Source organism: Harpia harpyja, chromosome 12 (assembly GCF_026419915.1).
Source record: "Harpia harpyja isolate bHarHar1 chromosome 12, bHarHar1 primary haplotype, whole genome shotgun sequence".
Lineage (NCBI taxonomy): Eukaryota > Metazoa > Chordata > Aves > Accipitriformes > Accipitridae > Harpia > Harpia harpyja.
Window position 1 is genome coordinate 2,422,432 of NC_068951.1, and position 21,655 is coordinate 2,444,086.

General features: G+C 41.3%; 1 protein-coding gene across 9 annotated transcripts in view; it reads left to right on the top strand.

Annotated features, from left to right (window-relative positions):
* Positions 1–21,655, top strand: part of ACACA (acetyl-CoA carboxylase alpha) — a 141,093-nt gene that overhangs the window by 53,418 nt on the left and 66,020 nt on the right. For 6 of the 9 annotated variants that reach the window (XM_052804410.1, XM_052804416.1, XM_052804417.1 and 3 more), the window contains 10 exons: positions 6,346–6,369; positions 9,050–9,193; positions 9,808–9,904; positions 11,215–11,322; positions 13,548–13,604; positions 13,914–13,958; positions 16,591–16,632; positions 17,243–17,458; positions 17,982–18,137; positions 19,961–20,164. In XM_052804410.1, coding sequence (XP_052660370.1) covers positions 6,346–6,369; positions 9,050–9,193; positions 9,808–9,904; positions 11,215–11,322; positions 13,548–13,604; positions 13,914–13,958; positions 16,591–16,632; positions 17,243–17,458; positions 17,982–18,137; positions 19,961–20,164 — 1,093 coding nt within the window. The remainder of the gene's footprint in view (positions 1–6,345; positions 6,370–9,049; positions 9,194–9,807; positions 9,905–11,214; positions 11,323–13,547; positions 13,605–13,913; positions 13,959–16,590; positions 16,633–17,242; positions 17,459–17,981; positions 18,138–19,960; positions 20,165–21,655) is intronic. The other 3 variants (XM_052804413.1, XM_052804412.1, XM_052804414.1) reach the window with 3 other exon arrangements.

Below are 21,655 nucleotides of genomic sequence, written 5' to 3' on the forward strand. Positions count from 1 at the left end.
TTATAATACTCTCTGCCCACCCCCCATTCTTTCTCCATTTCTTCTCTTTGCTGGTCTCAGTTATCTCTGTTGCTTGGGGGTTGTTTGGCCTGCCCATGCTGACCACTGCTCTATTACTGTGCACAAGCTTAATTGGACAAGGTCAGATGGAAGAGGAGAACTGTTACCTGCTTGGGGAACAGCTTCTTTGTCCTGAAATCTCCTCTCTCCTTTGCGGTGAATTCGCTGGGGCAATGTTCTGAAGCTCAGTTCTGCTTCTCAACCATCGGCGCTACTGATGGTTGACTGAAAATGCATCGCTGTCCTTGTGCAGAGGCAAGTAGGCTTGGGGACAAATTCGCTGCTTGCATAGGCAGGTTCAGTTCCTTTTGAGTTGCACCTCCGTCTGTTAGTGATGAATTTGGTTCCTCTTGCTTGATGCAGCTTCTTGCAGTGTATACCTACTTGTGCAGCTGTTGTGTGGCTGGGTGCTGAAGCACAGCCGGTAGCAGGATGCCTAGGGTCTTAAATTAGCACTAAGTGTGTAGATTCAAGCTAGCTGTAAAGGCAGACCTTATGTTAAGCCCAAGACACTGAAATCTCAAAACTCTGACATTGTCTTGCTTAAGTCTTCTTTGTTGTTTTTGACCATGTTCTACGTCCATCGTATGTTTTTTTGTATCTTCTGTAGCACGAACTTTTAGAGTGAAAAGCTAAAAATGCATTCCAAGGACAACCTGAAAGCCAAAATATCCCAGCTGACCAAGCAAAATGTCCCTTGAGGCTCCGCTGGGTTGGGTCCTGGTGAACCAGGAGTAGATACCAGAGAGCCCTTAAGAGACCATTCTCTTTCAGAACTGGTGTTAGTTGTATGATGCCACATATTTTTCAGCACTTCATCAGATATTTTTAAGCCCTGGTCCCTTTTGTGTCTGATTTCTGTGAACATTTAAGGGCCTGAATTTTACTGGAGCAAATATTCATGTAGAGAAAATTGCAAACTGATAATGGTTGCTATATTTAAATTCTTTCTTATTGGTATTTAACTCCGGTATGTCTTTACTTAATTGTAACAGAAACAATCACAGTCATTACTACTTGTCTGACTCATCACAGCTAGGCACTCAGACTTTGTATTTTTGGCCACTAAATTAATGCCATCAACTACCCATAGGAAAGCTTTACATGGAAGCAGAGAGGAAAGAAAAACTGTTAAATCTGCTAACAAAGTCATAGAAATGCAACCTGCTCCTGGTGGGTTTTGTGGGCAGAAACTGTTTTGGGAATTATTTGTTTAAATTAATAGAAAACATCCTGTTGTAAGAATCCCCACTGATCCCGATTGCAAGGGTAAGACATAGGGAGAAAAACTGCTTATAATTGAAACCATAGAGGGCTTTATAGATCAAAACCAGCATTCCTTATTACCCGGTGCAAGGCAGATGAGGGTACGGTGTAACCATCTGGTGCCTTTTGCAGTAAATGGAGTTTGCAAGCCCTCTCCAAGTAGAGGGCGTTGCAGTAATCCAATCTGGAGGAAGCGATACAAGGGTATCTACGGGATGCTGATCACTACATGCTGCAGCAGGATACTGCAAACAAATGCTTATGTGCAGAGCCCCTTGCATTAGGATAACCTGCCTCTTTCAGTCATCTAGAGTCCTGGTGAGAAAAGATGTGAGGAAGAAATGAGCCCTGTTCTGAGCTGTTCTTTGCTTCCCTCTTGTTCAGACTGCCCTGCTGAGATGGGAAGCTGGTGGAATATTGACTGGTGTTTAGAGAGTTCAGCTTCCTTTGTGAGAATGGCAAGCCAGGTGACAGACACTGAAAGGCCTTTCTTAGGTGTTCAGCACATGAAACAGTGCTTGCCTAATCTTAGCTTAAAATCTTCTGTTCAAAGAAACATTGTGTGTCTAGTATAGGGAGAGGGAATTATAGTGCTTTTTCAACAGGAGAAGTTTTTTTTTCTAATAATCCCCCTCTCCTCTCCTGCTTTCAAACAGCCTTTCTTATGTCTGAAGCTGTAAGGTTTAAATTAAACTGGGACATTGTCTGCTGTAGCCAGCTTTTGGAGCCTGCTCTGCAGAATCGTGCTGCTGCACTGCTCCTCCTAAAGCATCCCCTTTTCTCCAGCTCACTGCATTCCCCCAACCAGGTTGTTCAGCTGCTCTCTTGATCTTTCCTTCCCCAGTAGCAGATGTGCTGGAGGATCAGAAGGGAAGGACTCGGAGGTAAATGTGTTCCCACAAAACAGATCCCTCTGTTTTCCTCAGAGGTGAGGTAAATAAATGTGTTCCCTCTGTCAGATGCTAAGACAATTGCTGACAAGGGTGACTTAGAGATGCTGGATGTATCTTTATTTGGGGGTATGGCAATGATACCACAGGGCTCTGCCTTCTGAATACGTTGAGCCCCAAAGGAAGTTGAAGTGTAACCCAGCCTGTTTTGCTCACTCTGATGCCTTAGCCACTCCTTCCCAATCCATCTGTGCATTGAGCCCACGCCTTCCTTTTGTCCCATGTGCCACCCCTAACTGCCACACTTGGCCTTCAGACGTCCTGAGGAATCTTGAGTCGGGATGTACCGTTGGAAGGTGGAAGTGAAGAAAGGTGTTAGCACTGCAGATTAAGACTTCAAGTTTTGATAGTTGGCTTAATTAGCTTTAAAGCAAGTTTCACTTTTGAAACTTGATAAACAAGATGTCTGATACCACCTAATCCCAATTGCATTTGGAGTTGGGAATGCACACAACTCGGCAAACATGGACATACAGGCAAATGCCTTACTTCGACTTGTCTAGGTTGAATTCGTTCTTGGGACTGCATCCTGCTGTCCGTGATGCTTCCAAGGGTGGAGTTCAGGTCTAGTCATTAGCTGCTTTGTATTTCCAAGGGTATCAGTATAAATGTCTCAACTATCTTGTGCTTGTTTCTGCCCAGTATCTCCTCTTCCTGTGCTTGTGGATGTTTGTTGACACCCTACTTGGACTTTGATGTTGCTGATTTCAAGGCTTAAGAGTGGTGCATGATCTCTCCTTTGCTGTCTCTTGATGTTTTATCATCTATGGAATATTTTGTTTGTTCTTTTTTGTCAGCCTCTTCCTTAGCTTACAGGTAGAAACTATTTTGAAGGCTGAAAGCCAAATTAAATAATGCTGTTTCCAAACAGTGCTTTTTACGGAAGAATAAGAAACCAAAACTCGCTTACACGTAGAGCAGTGTCTGTAGGTTTCTTCCTACTATCATTTTACAACGATATACTCGTAAGATTTCAATTTCTGGCAAAATGGAAGCGTTTTCTGTGGACTAAAGTAGTTGCTAAAACAGCCTCTTGAATCAGTCTTTGGATTGCCAGTATTGAATCAGCTGTGCTGCTTTGGACTCTTAACCGTATGAGCCTGGAGACCTGAGTGTATAACTCGTAGCGTATCATTAGGTAGCCTGAGGTCCCCTCCTTGTTGCGAGAGACTGGCTGATATCTGGAGGGAGGAGGGGAAAATGATTCCAGGACACCTGTAAATCCCTGCAGTTTCGTGCTGAGGGTTTGATGTTAATTAGACAGCAGGCAGCAGTAATGTGTTGCAGTTCCCTTGGCTTGCCTGTTTCAGAAAGGGCAAAATCTTCCAACTGAGCAAAGAAGGGGCTGTTGAAGGGGCAGCAAACTGAATGGAACAATGATAATTTTATGCAAATTGGACTTCAGTAGCAGATTCAGCTTGGCTGAATCACAGAGGGAGCAGAAGAATAAGGAAAGAAAGAGGGAGAGGAAAAACCCAATCAAAATGTATGGTTTGAGGCATGTTTCACAGCCTTCTGTTTAGATTCTTCTACAGAAATGAAGAAACATAAGAGGAATGCCACTGGTCACAGCCAGTGGAATTGCTCTTTCTCCTGTGGTACTGCTGTTAATAACTACAAGTGGGTTATTCAGCCGACCTCTGCTGATTCCGCTTTGCTGCCTGATTTCAAAAGCTTTGCCCTGCGCTGGCACTCAATCACAGCTTGATATAACTAGTGGCGCTTTGCATGCATTGCCATCATTTTCATAGGGGAGTGCTCTTGTTTTAAAAAAAAAAAAGAACAAAAGGGAGGGGCAAAGGGAAACAAGTTCAGATTCAACCAGGAGGTGCAGGGGCGAGCTAAGGGGATTTTTGTCTGCTTGAGCAGAAGGAGTAATTGTAGCAGTAGAGCTTGCATTGGTATGGAGCAGATTCCTAGGGAGATCAGCTTCCCTGGTCAAGAAGGGCCTTTTTAAAAGTTTAAAAGAGATGGGGAGAAGGGCTGGGGCTGGTGTGGTGAAGTTTCTGATCCTGTGATCAGCTGCGTGGAGTTGGCTGTGGAGAACGCTGTCGGCGTGCGCTCCATCAGCTGTGCCTTTATTCGGCTCCCAGAACCATGGTGCTGCTCGTTGGCACTGATGTTGCCACAAGGCTGAGTAGGCTGGCTTGCAGCTGGTGTTTTATTTGTCAGAGCTGCAGAGGTGTAGCTCAGTGGACTGTAGTGCCTTTTCACAAGGCCTGATGGTACTGCAAATGTCAAACCTTTACCTCTTAGTGCGATTCAGTGACAAGTGACAATGCAGCTCCTGTTACGAAAAGCCCTCCACAGCTATGATGATCTGTAGATATAAAGCCAGCCCCATAGCGTGCAGCTTGAAGACTATTTCTCCATTCTTTTCTGACATCTCCAGCCACTGAGTCTTCTGTTTTCCTCATTGCGATTCTTGCCATAGTCTCTTCAGCTCCATACTGAGTGGCTGGAGAACAGTTCCTGGAGCAAAGCGACAGGGTGCTCTTTTTGAGACGGAGAGGAACATTTGTTATGCTGGGGTTTTTTCTGTATGTTTTCTGAAAGCGTTCCAGGGACTGCTACACAAGCCTATCAGGTGTAGGAACTGCCAGTCCTCTCCAGACTGTTTTTTTCAACTGAAGTAGATCACATGCAGCTTTCCCACCATTTGCCAAGCTGGAAAAATAGTCTCAACCCCCTGAGGCCTCATGGCCCTTTTGGTCCTAACCACAGGCTCTACAGCACAATGTCATTCTCCACTGTCTCCAAATGAAATTAAATACTTGTGTTATTTACCACTGAACAGATATGTCTCTAGGCCATTTTGTGCTTTCTCCTGTATGGCTTAAGGAGATCATGAGAACTTTTCATGCCTCTACCAGTAATGCATCAAACATACAACCTTGTAGTGAATATGACTGTGCTGTGACAAAACCAGTTTGAGAACAGGACCAGGTGCAATCAGTGTATTTAGCAGTGTGACCATGGAAACACACTGGTTATTAAGTACCGAAATGTCATGCCCAGTAACTTGGGGTCTTGTCTATGGTTAAGGATGTTAAGAAAGTATGTGGTTTGATCTCCTACAGGTTTCTGCAGGGAAGGGGAGGGTGAATGTCCAGTTACATGCTCCCTGAAGCTTTGCTTTCAATCTTCTCATGTTTGCTAATCTCTTTGCACAAGCCTCACGTGTGCATGTAACTTTTTTTTCAATTTAATCTTTACTGTTTTGAATGTCAGATCACAGCAATTTTTATGTCTTGCATGAAGCAGTATGCCACCTTATGCTTTTGTGAATGTAGCTAGCATGGGCCAGACTGTGCTGTTCTTATGCTGGTTTGAAAATGTGCCCCTCAGCTCCCTTCTGTCTTACGTGCATCACTAAGCCCCAGTCTGCATGCAAATATGTGAAGAGTTGGGCTGATGTTATAAAAGGAACTGTAAAATTTTCCTAAAATTAGCCTTAAGTTCTGCTTGTTCTTTTTTGGTATTCAAGGCCTTGAATGCTGAAAATGCAAAGTATTACATGGTGTTTATGTGCGTGTTTGCTTTATTACTGCATTGTTGTGGGAGCCAGGGCGTGGGCTGCTGCTTAGCGTAGAGGTTTGGCAATGAGGATTTGCCTTGTTTTCCTGAACCTGTTGCAATCTTCCTGTGTGATGCGGTCACTTTTTGCATCTGTGCTGTTTGCCCTTCTGTCGGGGAGTGCAAACTCCCCCCTCTGGTCTTGCTTGTAAAGCTCACTTGGTGTATGCAAAGGGCTTGAAGTGGGTATGATAAAAGATGCTATAGAAATGCAGGGTACCTTGCAAATACAATGTGTTTTCCTGGGGTATATTATTTGCATGTTATGTGCATGGTCTGTGCTCATTCCCATGGCAGCCGTGGCAAGCGAAGTCAGGTGGTGGGTGCCTTCTCAGGGTCAATGAAATTGAATTCTGCCTGATACCTGATGGTTGACAAATTTTGGTTTAGTAAATTGTAAACGTGTTGCTGGTCTGTGTATCAGCTTGATGATGGTTCTTTATTATGGCTTTCACTAACCAATCTGTAACTAACTGTGGTTGTTTGATTACAGAGGGAACATCCCCACGCTAAACAGGTATGGTACTTGTCATCTTTTAAAATTTGAAAAGACAGACTAGAAAGAAGTAGCCTAATACTTATTGTTTTAACATGTTTTGTTTTAGTGCCCTTATCTTTACTTGGGAAGCTCTCAAACATAACTCCTCTTTTTCCTTGCCTTTTCCTCTCCCTTTGTCTAAAACATGTTTTCAGCTTTTCTTTACCCTTTAAAAAAGCTTTGCATGCAGCAATCTTTAAAATTAAATTTGCCAGGTGACTCAGCTCATCTGCAGTATGGTACACAGCAAACTTCTAGCAGAATGCTGTTTCTAGGGTCTCTTTTTTGGAACTGGATTCCCAGCTGTTGACCCTCTGGTAGGGTGTCACAGTTAAACAGGCAGTTATTCCTAGCCAATAGCATACCTGTTGCTACTCTGGTTTCTTGCAACTAGCTTAGAATTTGTCGAGGCTGTTCCACCTCCCTCACACCATAGATGAATCTACATCTCAAACAGCTGACAGCATGTTTTGTTGTGTTTTGGACGCTAATTTTTCCTCCCATGTCTCAGTTGAAAAGTATTTCTTGTTTTAAATAATACATGAAAAATGTCTGCTGTCTTTTTGTTTAGTTACTGTTCTGTGGTATTTTTTGTATTAGTTGTAAGAAATGTACACCAAGGCATGTCCTGAAAAATTTTTCTCTTTCAAAACGTGAATACCTATTATTTATTACTGCTTACAAGACTATTTAGGGAAAAATAGTAAAAATGGGCTTGAAAGTCTCATGGCTCTTAATCAGAGATAAATTATGGAAACATAGAGTGACTTTAAACATGGAGAGCTATTAATCAAACTGATGATACTTTAGACTTGTTAACAGTATACTTAGGACCATATCACAATGGTTTACTGTACGTGGAAAGGAAGAAATCTTAGTAAAGCTGGTAAGTAGCAGTGTCAGCAGTCCACAGTTTGGTCCTGAATCTGTGTGGCTGGCAGCAGTGCCATAGCCAGCATGGCTGGGCTCCTGGTTTGCCTGCTGTGCCACTGGCGTCTGATCCAGCACGGCAGTTGAGCATCTTTTTGACTTTACAAGTTGTAAGTTAAGCACATGCTGTGCTGAATCAGCGCCCTGATTTTTTTCCCATTGCCTTCTGCCTCCTGTTGTGGCACCAGTTGGGTAGGACAGAAACTTAACTTTGTTAATGTCTTCCTAAGCCCTGGGGAGAGCGAAGCAAGTAAGAGTGCACTGTTCCTGTGTCGCAGAGCACTGCCGTGTGCCAGCTCGGCATTTCTGTTTCTTCACAGCAAGCTTGAAGGTCTCACCATGTTGCAGGGAACTTTTGAAGTAGGGCCCTCAGTGAATTAAGATGACTCTGTAGCACAGTTCAGAAATCAGAAATAATTATTGCAGAGGAGGCAAAACCCAATTCTAGTAGCTAGGGAAAGGATGTCTAGGTAGTTGTATGCTTTTTGTTCACTGTGTGAGAAACTTCCTCTGCTAGTCTTGACCATAACATTGTGGGTCTTCAAAAAAACATAATAATAATAGCCCAAACCCCCAAATTACACAAACTATTTCACAGCGGGTGTGTGCTGCCATAGCAGTTGAACTGTATGAGAACTCAGTGATACTTTAATATATTCAGGATCTTGCCCTCTGCCAGGAAGGAATGCTGACCTTTAGTGAACGGTGCTCCTGCTTTAAATAGAAGTCTCTTACTTAGTGCCTTCCTCTAAGCTTGTGTAAATCTGTTCCAGTCCTCCTCACTTAAATAAGGAATTGGTCCTGTGTGAGTGATGTGTGTACTGCAGTGTATCTCAGTGCCTGAACAGCAGACATCAGGCACGTCAGTAAGTATGACAATACTAAGTGTCTGGAGTTCTGCCTTCCTTGCCCCTTAAGATAGATGTGTTCTGTGGCCAACTGCTTGTATTTAGCAGCTGCCACCTTTTAGCAATCAAAACTGAGCAAAATAAATGAGTAAGGGGAGTTGCAATGTTTTTAAAGTATGGATTAAATTAGATGGAGGAGCACATTAATTTGGTCAGCAGTTAAAGTGGAAGGCACTGTAATAAGACTTTATTTAGGGTGGGAATACTAGCGTAAGACTATAGAAAACCCCATTTCCAGTATAGGATTTTAGAGAGGTCACTGGACCACGCTGCATTTGAGGACCATGAATTATAGTATGACCAGAAAAATTGTGGAAGCAATAAGATAATATAGCTTGGTACACTTCAACTTAATTTGTAAAAATTTACTAAGTCTTTAAAGTGTCGAAGCTTAGAATTGTTGTTGTTTATCTCAGTATTCCACCTGTAAAGCAAAACATACATACAGGAGGAAAAATACATTCAGCGCTACATAGTCATAATTCACCTGTCATCCATCTCAAGAAACTCCTTAAGAAATACTTGTTTTAAAGGGTTATAACATTATTTCCTAACTCTTTTAACTGTTCCTGTACATTGGGACAATGTCCAGGTAAGGGCATTAATGGCACCAGAGGCATGCCAGCATTGCAGGGACTTTGGAGAAGACAGTACAGCAGGTCCGGTGTGCTGAAGAATCTAACAAATCATGCAACAGTTATATTGGATAAACAGCCGCGCTTCAAGTGGTCAAAGCATACACACATGCACAAATCTTTTTCCAGTGATATTCTTCTCTCCCTTGTCCCTACTAACTGTGATCTTATTGAATTGCCATTTAGAATGTCCTTCTCTTCCAACCTCAATCACTACGGGATGGTCCATGTAGCTAGCGTGAGTGATGTACTGCTAGACAATTCATTCACTCCACCGTGCCAGCGGATGGGTGGAATGGTGTCCTTCCGCACATTTGAAGATTTTGTCAGGTATGTGGGGAAGGGTGATGATTGTTTGTGTTGCCAGCTTCCTAGGTGGGCCCAAATGGAACTGGACAAAATCTTTGCCTTGTCTAGAGTCAGGTTTAAACTGGTCCTGAGCTTGTTTGCTGAGTTTCAGGTGGTAGTTTGTTTGGATCCCCTTGTCTGTCTCCTTGAGATTACTGAAAGTTTCAGACTGCTGTAAGAGCAGTTTGCAGCCAGAAGGATCAGCATCTTGAATTTCTGCTGATTGGAGCTCATTTGCAAATGTGCTGATTTCTTTTAACGCTCTTCTTCACGCATATATATGTGGGAGGATGTGTTCTTTATGCTTTCAAACTTCGAGGGGTAGGCAAAAAACCCCCAGCAGAGCCCATAGCAGTCGTGAGGGCCTGCAACCATAAGATCCCTGACAAATGTTAGAAGATCCAGGGTCTGCTTTGGTTTGAGGGGTGGAGGAGGTATTGCCTCTTCATCTTTTGAGTTTCAGTCCTGCAAAGGGAAGGGACTCCTTTTGTCCCCCTCCCCTCCTTAGCAACAAGATTTGTGGATTTTAGTGCTATGTGCTTTCAGTGGGCTAGCAGCAGTGTGTTGATAACTAATACTTCTCTGGTGTATTTCAGAATATTTGATGAAGTGATGGGTTGCTTCTGCGACTCTCCTCCCCAGAGCCCAACCTTCCCTGAAGCTGGCCATGCTTCCTTGTATGATGAAGATAAGGTACGGTAGTTTTTTCTCTTGAGATTGCTCTCAGGTTGGAAATAGAAGGCGTGCAGAATGCCGCAGTGACTGCAGGCAAGATACTTTTCACTAGTTCGAGTGCTGGAAGCAGGAGTTAAGAGCTTTATGTATTTATGTATGTGATTTGTTTGCTTGTTTCACAGCAGGTGATTCCAAGTAGGTGGCCATTTTCTGACTCTGTTCTAAAGCTACAGTTAAGTCTCTTACTCTCCATGTAAATTTAGTTTGTAGCTTTTAACATCAGCAGAATTACTGGATCCACAGCAGCATAACTGAGAGTTTAGACCCATGATTAAGTTTCCAGACCTTCTCCGTGCACCGGGGTGTTGAACTGCGTATTCAACTGCCTTTACTTTAAGACTGACTTGCCTTATTTTCTGTCTTACTCCCTTCCTAGTCAGATTACATCCTGATTCTTCTCACTGTTCAACCTCTTAGAACTGTTTTTGCATTGATGTGGAGAGCAGGTGCAGAGGAAGCAGATGGTTTATAATCCTTAGTGACAGAAGACCAGTTTCCCTTAGAGACACAGGTAGCTGCTCCACTGCTCTGTCCTGCCCCCCAACAGCAGGAAGCTCTGTTGGAATACAGTCTGTGTCCAGAATAGGGTTTGGTTTTAAACTGATCCATTGATCTTGATGTGTGTAAGTACTGTAGCCTTGTTCCAGAATATTACCGTCAACCTTAATGTCCTCAGATCTCTCTCTTTACCTCCCCCTCACCTCACCAAGGATAATTTCCTGTTCATGCTCAGTTTTTCACAGTTAACTGCAGGCTCTGAAATGCTAAATTTGTTATTTCTCAGAGCTCTAATGTAACTGATGCTTCCACATTATTTCATTTTGTTGTAGATGTGAAACCACATTGTTTTGCTCCTACACTTCAAATTTGCTTAATTTCATTACCTTTCTTGATGCCAAAGTCCTCTAATGTCCTGCCTGTACTGCATCTTGTAAAGAGAGGACCTGACCCTGCATTCGTTGTGCATCCAAATGAAGCACACTTGAGTTAGCCAAGTCAGATGTGACCGTCAGAATTGGATTCTCCAAATGAAGCTTGTTTGCTATTTGTGGACATTAACTCTTACTTCAGTGAAATTGCAAATTTGTGAGGCTGCTTGGTCAAGAATTCCCTCATAGTTTTCCTTGGCTTATGGCATGATCTGCTGAGGTCATTTTTCCCTAGGGCATCTGTATTTTAGAATTGTATTTAGGGAGCCTCTTTTGAGAACTCACAGGTGTTAAGTTGTTAACTATTTATTTATGGGGAATATTTTCTTTAAATTGCAGGCTGCCCGCGAGGAGCCCATTCACATTCTTAATGTTGCTATTAAAACAGATAGTGACGTTGATGATGATGGCCTGGCAGCCATGTTCAGAGAGTTCACACAAAGCAAGGTAAGTTGCCTTGATCCTCTCTCTGGAACTGTGTGATTGTGCAGGACGGTTCTGTCTGCTTTGGGAAAAATCAGTATGTTCCTCAGTTTTTTGTTTGTTTATTTGTTTTTCAACATCCTTAATTTGTCCCATCTAAAACCTTACCACTTCTTTGACTGGATGTAGCTGCACCTTTCTGAAGCCTCCAGGTCATTGTTTCTCTTTGCAATGCATTCTAACCCATCAGGGCAGGACTTCTTCCCTTTAATTTTTGACAGGGTAAAAGACCTTTAAGGTTTTAAATGCATCAGGTCAATCTTCAGTATCTTTCTCCAGATGCTTGGAAAAAATGTGCTGTATTCCTCTCCCTGGTGGTAAAGTTGTTATATGAGTAACAGAGGCATGGAAAATGACATTAAAATGGCCTATATTTTCTGTATCACGATAGTCTTAATGCAATTAAAATTTGTTCTCCTTGTTGGTGGTGTGCTGGAGTATCCACCTAGTATGATATTTCTGGCACAAGGTGGAATTGATTTGGTATGTTCTGTTGCTCCTTCATAAATACGGGATACACTTTAGAGTACCAAATGTTAGTCCCGTGGTCAGTTGTGAGACAACATGGCTTGGGGATAGCCTCCTCGTGTCCACTCTGCCCTCTGGTTTCTGCCTGCACTTGCTTTTCTGGTTGGTGTGAAGAACTCCTCAACTGACTTGTGGATATAAATAGCCCACGAGGCATTGACTGGGACCCTGCTGCATCCGTGGTACCTGCAATGACTATGGGAGGACTGAGCGAGTAGTTTCTAACTTCACTTCCCAGTGTGGGAGGAGATAATACATTCTGCAGAAATGAGGGGTTCCAAAATGGGGCTGGTATCCATGCAAATTCAGCAGCTTCCTGTCTCTTTAAGCAAAGAAAATAATCAAATATAAAAATTAAAACTAGTTCAGCTTTTCATCTGCTTGATCATGCTCCAGGCGTTTTATGGGAGGGGATAAAAGGAAAGAAATAAAAAAAAAAATTCCAAAACGCATTAAACTATCAAATAGGTTGATCCAAATTGTCCAAATAATCTTCTAGTCCCAGCATGTTGTGTGTGGGTTTTTTAATAGAAATTAGGATCATATACTTGTAAATGACTTGTGGAGGAGATTGAGGCAGTCAGTGTAAATGGAGTTTCTCCAGGTGCTGATGGCTAATCGCTCTGTAATAGCTGTGGACTTGCTGTGAGACCCACATTATTACGATGTAATCAGAATCCTGTTGCTATGCTGTTATTGTCTGCCACTTGTGGAATTTTAAAAGCAATAACAATTTTTGCTTTTTAAATCATGGCATTATTAAAGTTATTTTCTTCCTCTTGCCATGAATATAGTCACTGATGCTCATTTTCAAAGGGCTTAACCTTAGTAAAACATTTCAGTCTGTGCCGAAAGCGGTTGTTTTGTTCCTGGTCTAGCTGAGTTCTTGTTTCTTTTTTCTTCTCTCTCTCTTTTTTTTTCCTTCCCCTTTGCTTTTAAATTGGAAAAAAGAGGAGAAAGGAAAAAGTTTTAGAAAGAGGAGCGGAATTATGAGATCTTAACACCTCAAAAGATCAGTGGTGTGGCATATACTGATGGCAGCACTCATTTGAAATGTGGCTTAGTGGAATTTGGTAGAGAAGCAACCAGAATGGATATTCTCTCATCTGTTTGACAAAACTAAGTAACACCTGTCACTTATCACCTTTGCAATATTGACACATCTGTCCTTTGGTCTGGGTTGTCTGTGTGCATATTGTGCCAAAATCAAGTATGTGCTACATGCTTCCTTGAGGTAGTTCCTTTAAAACTCCTTTTCTATCATTTTCCATGGGCTTACTATGTCTACACTGTGCTCCCTTCAGAAAGTAATCTTTGCAAAAAAGGCCAACTTACTTTGGCAAATGAACAAGAATATTTCCTGCAAGACTTGTGTATGGCTCTTCTGCTGTACTTGTTAGCAAGGCTCAGCTGGAATACTATGTTCTTGTGATTTGGTTACTTAGCTCTTCAGATTTAATATATTTGCTTATGTGTGCTACTAGATGATCATCAGATGAGAAATCTTAGCTATGAGTAGACTGAAGTGGACTAGGAATGTACAGCCTAGATGCAGGGAGGATCTGTAGGGCTTTTTCAGTTCATAGAAGACTTTGACAAGTTTTTGATGTGTTCTTTTTCTGTTAATCCAGTGAGCTGATTCCATCCTTGCCTTTTTACAGAAATCAGTCCTGATTGAACATGGGATTCGGAGGCTGACATTCCTTGTAGCACAGAAGGTATTTTGATATCTCTCATGCTGCTCAGAACTCTTTGGTTTCTAGCTCATAATAGCATTGACATTTGATGTGTTTTTTCCTAAATTAAATGCTGTATTAACTATATTTAGTTCTCTCTTCACTGTTTTTGTTCTCTAAAATTTGAGATGGTTTTGATGAATTCGCTTAAGAGAATTAATTTACAATTGTAAACAATCTTGGCACCTCTTGTATTCTTGAATTAATTGGGTTTTGATTTTTGTCCTAATTGCTAGCTTTCTTCTGCTTTTTTTTTCTTGTCTTCCTGTGTTTGTATGTTTCGTTTGTAAGGACTTCAGGAAACAGGTCAACTATGAGGTGGATCAGAGATTTCATGTAAGTAAAAAGGGCCTAGAACACGGTGGTATTCTTAACCTTAGGCCAGGAGACTCGTAAGTGACTCTAGGCTTCTCATTTGGTTCTTAGTCAGGCATTTAATGCCAACATTGGTGTCAGAGCTGAGTGAAGTATTTAAACATCTGAATTCAAATACAGGAGTGGGCCTTTTGCATTCAGTGGGGCCATTCACACACTAAAGTCTCTCTTGTTACCTGGCTGAACTCATGACTGCCACATTAATAAAGATCTTGTTTGTTTCAGTATTGGTTTGTATTCTAAAATGTAATTCTACAATGAATTTTTTGTGTTTCTTATGTAGTGTGGTGATTTCTTTAGGCTTCTTACTGATTTTAAAATAACTTAGAGGAGTAATGGAAGTGACTTGCTAAATTTCGCCTAATGGCTTAGTGATGTGGGAAATGTTTGATGCTCTTACTGCTAAGAATTACTTTTTACCCCAGGGCTTGGGCATCAGTGAGGGCCATTTCAAGATGGCAATGTAAGGCATAAACCAGATTTTTATCCCTTGTGTATCTGCTTATGTAGGAATCTGGACTCTTTGGAGAGGTGTTGGGACCTTAAGCGAGAAAGTCCAGGCTTTAGATTTAAAAAAGGAAGTTTTAGAGAACTGAATTGGTGTTTGGGGAATGAAAAATAAGAGTCTGTGAATAAGCACTGTAGCATGTGTCAGTGGTCAGAAAGGAGACGAAGAATGAAAGGAGTCATCACAAAAAGTTTTCCCTGAGCTGCCATTTAGAGCGATGGACTGTTGGATGCTCCTGGTTCCTAAGCCAGAGGAGGCAGCGTGGTATGTCATCTGTTTGCAAAGTTTGTAGAGTACCTCTGGGATCTTTTGTGAGTGTCAGTCTTTATTACTATCTCCTATTCTACTCCATTTATTACTGGACCAACTATTAACTTAGCCAGGGCCTGGGCTTGGGTTTGTTTTTGTTTTAATTACAGTCTATATAATTAGTTCCCAGCATGTTGAGGTAATAGAGAGTTGCTCCAGCAAGCTTCCAATTTCCTCATCTCATTAGGTTTTTAACATGATTATTAGTATAATAATCAACTATGATGATTTCTGTTGTAGCTTTTCACATTCTGTGGTTTGCAGGGTGTCTTGATTGGCTAATTTAGGCAAATTATTTTGATTGTCTTGATGATGGTTGGTTGATTAGAACACAGCAGGGGTATAATTCTTCTGCCTAGAAAATGGAGCACTCTTTTGGATTTTGGTACCAGAGCACTGAGAATTTTTGTGTGTGTGCACATCTAATTATTATATTTGCCCACAACACTAGTCAAATGCCTTGAAAGCAATTACATTAGTGATAGAATGAGCATGGATGATGATAGGAGAAATTGGCAGCGTGCAGAGGAGGACAGGTAGGAGGGATTTGGAAGAGAAGTGAGGAAACATGGAAGTGGTTGTTTTCTTAGAGTATAGTTGATGCTCATAGGCTCATCTAATATGCCCACTGCCTGAATTTTCAGGCAGGATTTCTTGTACCACTGGCTAGTCTGGAAAACACACTCCAGGCAAACACAAGTTATTTTGCTCAACTGAGAGTCATCAGGTGAAGTTCTGGGGACTGTTTTTATAGGAGGTAGGGAAGATAACTAGTAGGGAAGGCTAGATTACTTCTAGCCTTAAAAGCTGTGTTGCTCAGTGGAGCCTTATATTCTGTCACCATGCACTGGTTGTTACCTTGAATCAAGCTAGGGTTGCAAGTCTTTCATTGATAGTGAAATGTGATTCAGAAATTCAGTGACTCCAGGTCAGATACATTCTTTTTTTGTTAGTAAGACAGTTCTGACAAGTTGTGTATGCTCTCTCAGGTCACCTTTAGCATAAATGGCTGGTATTCTCATGTTGGTGCAAAACATTCACAGAAGTTCCTCTACCCATTAAAAGTGTAATTCCACAGAAATGGATGGCTTTGCTCAGATGAAACTGGAGGGATACATAGAAGTATGCTGTCTAGTCCTTCTCTCTTCTAAGACACGTGCAATATGCCACAAAAATGTAAAGTCCTTACCATTTGCTGGGATTTTATCTGTGCAATAGAATAACAGAGAAACCTAATCATATTTGGGGGATTTTTCTAAAGTACTATTCAATACATGAGGATAAAATTATTTGATTACAATTCATAGTTTTCCTTGGGAAGAGAGTATTTCTAGCAGTAATAGTATGAAGAGAGCTATGGAATACAGATAATTGTTTTGTGTACATCTGCTTACATAATGGAGTGTTAATATAATTGTATGGCTCCCAAATATTTCCACATTGATCATAATCATAATAGAACTAGAAGAAGTTTCCCACTACTGTCTTGGACAGTTCTGTGTTATTGGCTGTTACTAATTGACAATAATAATCAAAAGCCAATCAAGCAGCCTCTGTTGCATTAGCAGTGAAGACAGGTTTAAACTACCTCTGTTACCTTCTTGAGTGAAACTTGATTTTCCACCACCTTTTGTGATGTTGAAAAAGTAGCTTGTAACAACTTTGGTCATCACCTCTGCTGTGGTGCTATCCCAGGTCTGGCCTGTGAGCACTCTCTGGGTAGATCAAATGGCTTACTTTTGGAGGGCTAACATCATTGTTTTTATTTTCAAACAGAGGGAATTTCCAAAGTTCTTCACGTTCCGTGCCCGGGATAAGGTAGGCTGTATATTCTTAATAGTTTTCTCTGAGTGTTGGCTTTATCCTTCTTTCATGTAGCTCTTCCTTGCCAGTCTAAGAGGGTGGGAACTACTTCAGCCCAACTTCACTACCTAGTGCAGTATTTTCTCTTCCCTTGCTAGGCCAGTCATCCGCACACGCAGCAATTGAAGTCAGTAACAATGATGAGTCTCTGATATTTGGGGATAAAAATTCTTGCATTTGGAAGCCTAACCTGAAGCTTCTGTTTATGCAGATTTTAGTTGCAGTGTAACAAGAGAGTGTTGGAAGCAGTACAGTGATTCAATACCAAACTTTCTGGCTTCTGTGAAAAAGAGGGTTTTGCAGGGGGTGAGCTTGAGAACTTGCTGTCTTGTGATTTGTCTTCTACTCTCAATATTTCAACAATTTCAGTGAGCTCTTAGTGCTAACGACTCTGCGTGAGATAGAAAATTCTGGGTTGGATTCATTTGAATTTTTAGTTTTTTAATTCAATATGAAATTTCATAAGGGGCGTTGTCTAGTTTTTCCCATCCTCAGTGTTTCAGTTTCTTAACCGACCCTCCCCTTTTACACCCTTTTCTACCTGTATGATGCCGGCTGCCTCCAGTTTGAGGAAGATAGGATTTACCGTCATCTGGAGCCAGCTCTGGCTTTTCAGCTAGAGTTGAACCGAATGCGAAACTTTGATCTCACTGCCATTCCATGTGCCAATCACAAAATGCATCTCTACCTGGGAGCAGCTAAAGTTGAAGTGGGAACAGAAGTGACAGACTACAGGTTCTTCGTGAGGGCTATTATAAGGCATTCAGATCTGGTTACCAAGGTGAGTTTTGTCACCCATGCAAGGTCTCTGTCCAAGACAGTGTATGAAACACTGTAAGTCATTCTAGGAACCTGCATGTAAACATATTACCTGTATAGCATACTGTGGATGTTTGCCCTCTTTGCTAGTGTTGGTTCTGCAGAAGCATGTCTTCGAAGACCTAGTATTCCTATGCTTCAAGGAGATTTTTCTATGGCCCAAGTGGATAGTCAGAAATCCTTGCATTTTGAGGCAACAGTTGTTTCTCTGTGTTTCTCCTGCACTACTGCAGTAATGTTTTTCCCTGTCTAGTTTCGGATTTATGCTGACCTAAATGAGGGCACAAGTCAGCGGGGTATGTGAATCCAGGCAGTGGGAGTACTGGCTCTGTGATTGTGATGGATCTGTTTCAGGGTTGCACATCCTGCTGAAATGAATGTAACCTTTTTTCTCAGTCAAGTCCTTCTGCAGTTTTTCAAACACTGTATTCCTGGGCTGTGTTTTTTGAGTAGGAAGTAAATTATTTGTTGACAATATCTGGCAGGAAGCCTCCTTTGAGTATCTGCAGAATGAGGGAGAGCGATTGCTTTTGGAAGCCATGGATGAGTTGGAGGTGGCATTTAATAATACCAATGTGCGGACTGACTGCAATCACATCTTCTTAAATTTCGTGCCTACTGTCATCATGGACCCATCTAAGGTATGGTCTTTTCCCTGGCTCTGAATTGTTTGTTTGTCTTGGGCTTGACTCACCAGAATTAAATGGTCTTTTGTTGCCTTTTTATGCTATGTAAGCGCACCTATTGATTGAGTACATTTTAATACCGTTTGGTGAATGACATGCAGTTTCTACTAGCCATTTCATAACAGAAAGCACAAGAAATTGAGGACCAATATTAGAATTAGTAAGATGAGGGTCAGTTTAGTTACTCTACAAATACTGGAGTTTTGCTTTTCAGTAAAGAAAGTGGAGTCACGTAACTGATGGACATCTCTAAAGATTGCTTGTTGAGCCAAATTCTCTTCAAAAGCAGAGAGAATACTTTTTATTTTAGCTAGTTAAGGCAAGCACTTAGTTTGTTTCACATTAGGAAGCTGTTTGGCAGTGAGGAAGGAAGAAGGTTTTGTTTTTTCTTCCAATCTATGAATAAATATTAAATGTTAATATTTCAGAACTAGCAGAGCTCATATTTTTAGTGGAGTAATGCTGTCCTTCAGGCAATGCAGCTCACTTCCTCTGTGTAAACTAAGGAACAGTTTATTAAAAATATGTTTTGTATTTGAAACTAAACTTATTTTTTCATTGTGTGTTTGACATAAACAATTTTAATAAGGAAATAGCTTTAAATGCTCTTCTGTTTGTTACAAAAGTCCAGATTCTATCCAAATAAAACGTGAGATAAATCATGAACTTAAAAAGAATTTGTAAATTCAGCTACAAAAAGAAGTTCCTCATTTTCATTCTCTGATACAAAACCACAGAGATCAACATTATAAATAAATGAACATTAAGCTTTGTAGATGCATAAATGAAAGTGGTTGGGCATAAAGCATGTTTCTGGTTAGCAGAACCACCACAAAGAAAGTCCCAAATAAACTGTAAAGGCTGCATTTAGTTGGAAATCAACATTCTGTTCATGGTTACGGAAAGATGAGAGCTGACCTTTCCTTATGAGAATAACTGAAAGTTTAAAAAGATGAATTCGTTATCAAAATAAGTATCTCTTGCTTGCTGACTTTTAAATAATGATTAAAAATTGGTGGCTTAAATCGCTTTTGAATAAATCCTTTCTCGGCGCATCCAAAATCTTTGGTTCCTAGGAAGTTCAGAAGAAGCTGGGATATTCAGCCCCTGGAAGTTAGGCTGCCCTCAAATGTGTACCATGACTTTTCCCTGAGCTGCTGTGGAAAAGAGACTTTTTATTTTTTGAAAGAATGTTAAAAACAGCCTATAAATTGCCTTCTTTTAATATGCGCTATTTGCCAACAGTAGTATATTATAAAGTTTAATAGAACACCAGAAGGCCAAGCTCCGAGTAGTAATTGCTTTGTTGATTTAAAGCACCGTACTGCACGTGTAGTGAAACATGATTATTGTGCATATAAGTGCTACATAACTGTTTGTCAAGGATTTCACTTTCCTGCATTTTGTAGTTCTTAGCTGTGAGCTATGCCTGCAGGAAGAAAGGTAGGTGAAGGGGAAGCACTGGGCACGCTGTGCCTTGCTGGGGTGTGATGTGCTGGGAGGAAAAAGGGACGTGAATCCATCAGCAGTCCCCAGGTTGAGTTCAGTTCCTGCCTATCTCCAGGCTCGTTAGGATGAGAACAGACAGACCACCGCGGTCCCATAACAGCACTGGGCACGTGCTGCTGTTTGGTGCTTCCATCTCTCCTCTTCTGTGATGTTCCCCCTGCACGCTGGGGTGTCCCTTTGAGCTGGACCTTAGAGCAGGGGGATGGAGGGGTGACAAAGCGGTGGATGTGTCCAGAAAGGTGAGGGAAATTCTTCTCGTGTGTTTTAAGATCGAAGAATCCGTGCGAAGCATGGTGATGCGCTACGGGAGTCGCCTGTGGAAACTCCGCGTCCTCCAAGCCGAGCTGAAGATCAACATTCGTTTGACACCGACTGGGAAGGCAATTCCCATTCGTCTCTTCTTGACCAATGAGTCAGGCTACTATTTGGACATCAGCCTCTACAAAGAAGTGACAGACTCCAGAACAGGACAGGTATGGTTCCATATGGCTGCATGGTTTGAGGAGCAAATTATTTGGGAGGGGAACGCATTATACGTGATGAAGCTCTTCTGTGGTTTGCAGTGTTTTCAGGTAATATAAAATTGCCGTTCAACTTTGCCAAAGGAAGAAGAATGTAAAGATAACCTTGCAATAGGCACGTAGGTGTGCAAAATGTAATCAATTATGTAAAAGTGCGTATCTTCTAATTGTTTTGTACGTACCTTCAGTCATTTGTACATCTCTCTTCCTCCGTGGCAGAGTGCTTAAAAAAGTAATAGAAAAGTAGTCACTGTTAGTGCTCGTCCTGTAGGTCGTAATAAAAAATATTATTAATTGTACGTTTCCCTGAGTAGATAGAGAAAATCTGTGAACTTGTCTTTTAAATTCTAAAGATATAGGGAATGACCTGGGTAGGATGATATAAAATTATTGAAGGTGCTTTTATATCATTTTTATGAAGCGTAATGGGCTCTTTTGTAATGGTTGTGGCTATTCTGGTATTTCTGCTTTTCATGGCATAGGAATAGTGTGGTTAACTGAAATACCTACATATGCTAAAATACATGGAGCATAGGATGTATGAAAAATATTTAAATACAGAAATGTTTACATCTCCCTCTGTAATAATCTCTCTGCCTTGCAGTAGTAGCAGCAGAATAAATCACTTGGGCACCGTTAATGTTGAACACAAAGTGCTGGGTCACCTTTTCTCCCATTCTTTTCCATTTAAATTTTTCCAGCAAGCTGCCTGGCCTTACAGTCCATCCAGTTCTGGAGATCCTAGAACAGATAGTGTCTGTACGTTTTACTTCATTTCTGCCTTTGAGTGGAGATGAGAAAAGAAAAGAACGTTTTAATAACCTCCAGTAGCTGAGCTTAACACTTGAGTTTTGTTAGTCATTTGTGAAGGTCACCTTTCATCTTAAACTCTGTCTCTGATGAGCTTTATTTTTTTAAAGCTAGGAGAATGCGCTTGTGTATGTACGGTTTCCCAATATTTGACCCCCCCCCCAGGATATTGAACCAGGTTCTATTAAAAAATTATACTGATAGGAATTATTTCAATTAACTCTTTGAGTAGTTGGGAGGAAGGTTTGTCTTACAAAGCTTGAAGGTGTTAGTTTTTTGAGAAACTTCGGTAAATCTTCCCCCTCGCGATGGAAGTTTGTAGGATGGGTTCAGATCTGTGTATTTTTTCCTGTGTTTTCAGAGGGTTATTTTGAACTTAGAGAATTCTTTTTAAAGAATTCAAACATTAGCAATGTACTGGATGCTGAGCACTTTCATGACTTCTGAAGAATGGAAAAATAGATTAATCATGAGAGAATGACCCTGATCTCTTGTTTGGCAGTTTCTGTGGTAATGAGTGGCGATGCTCAGTACAGACTTCTCCAGTTCCCACAGAACTGCTCTGAAACTTTCCAGAGTTCTAAGGAGAATTGGGCCCAAGTGCAGTAACAGATCCTAACACAGGTGCTGTCA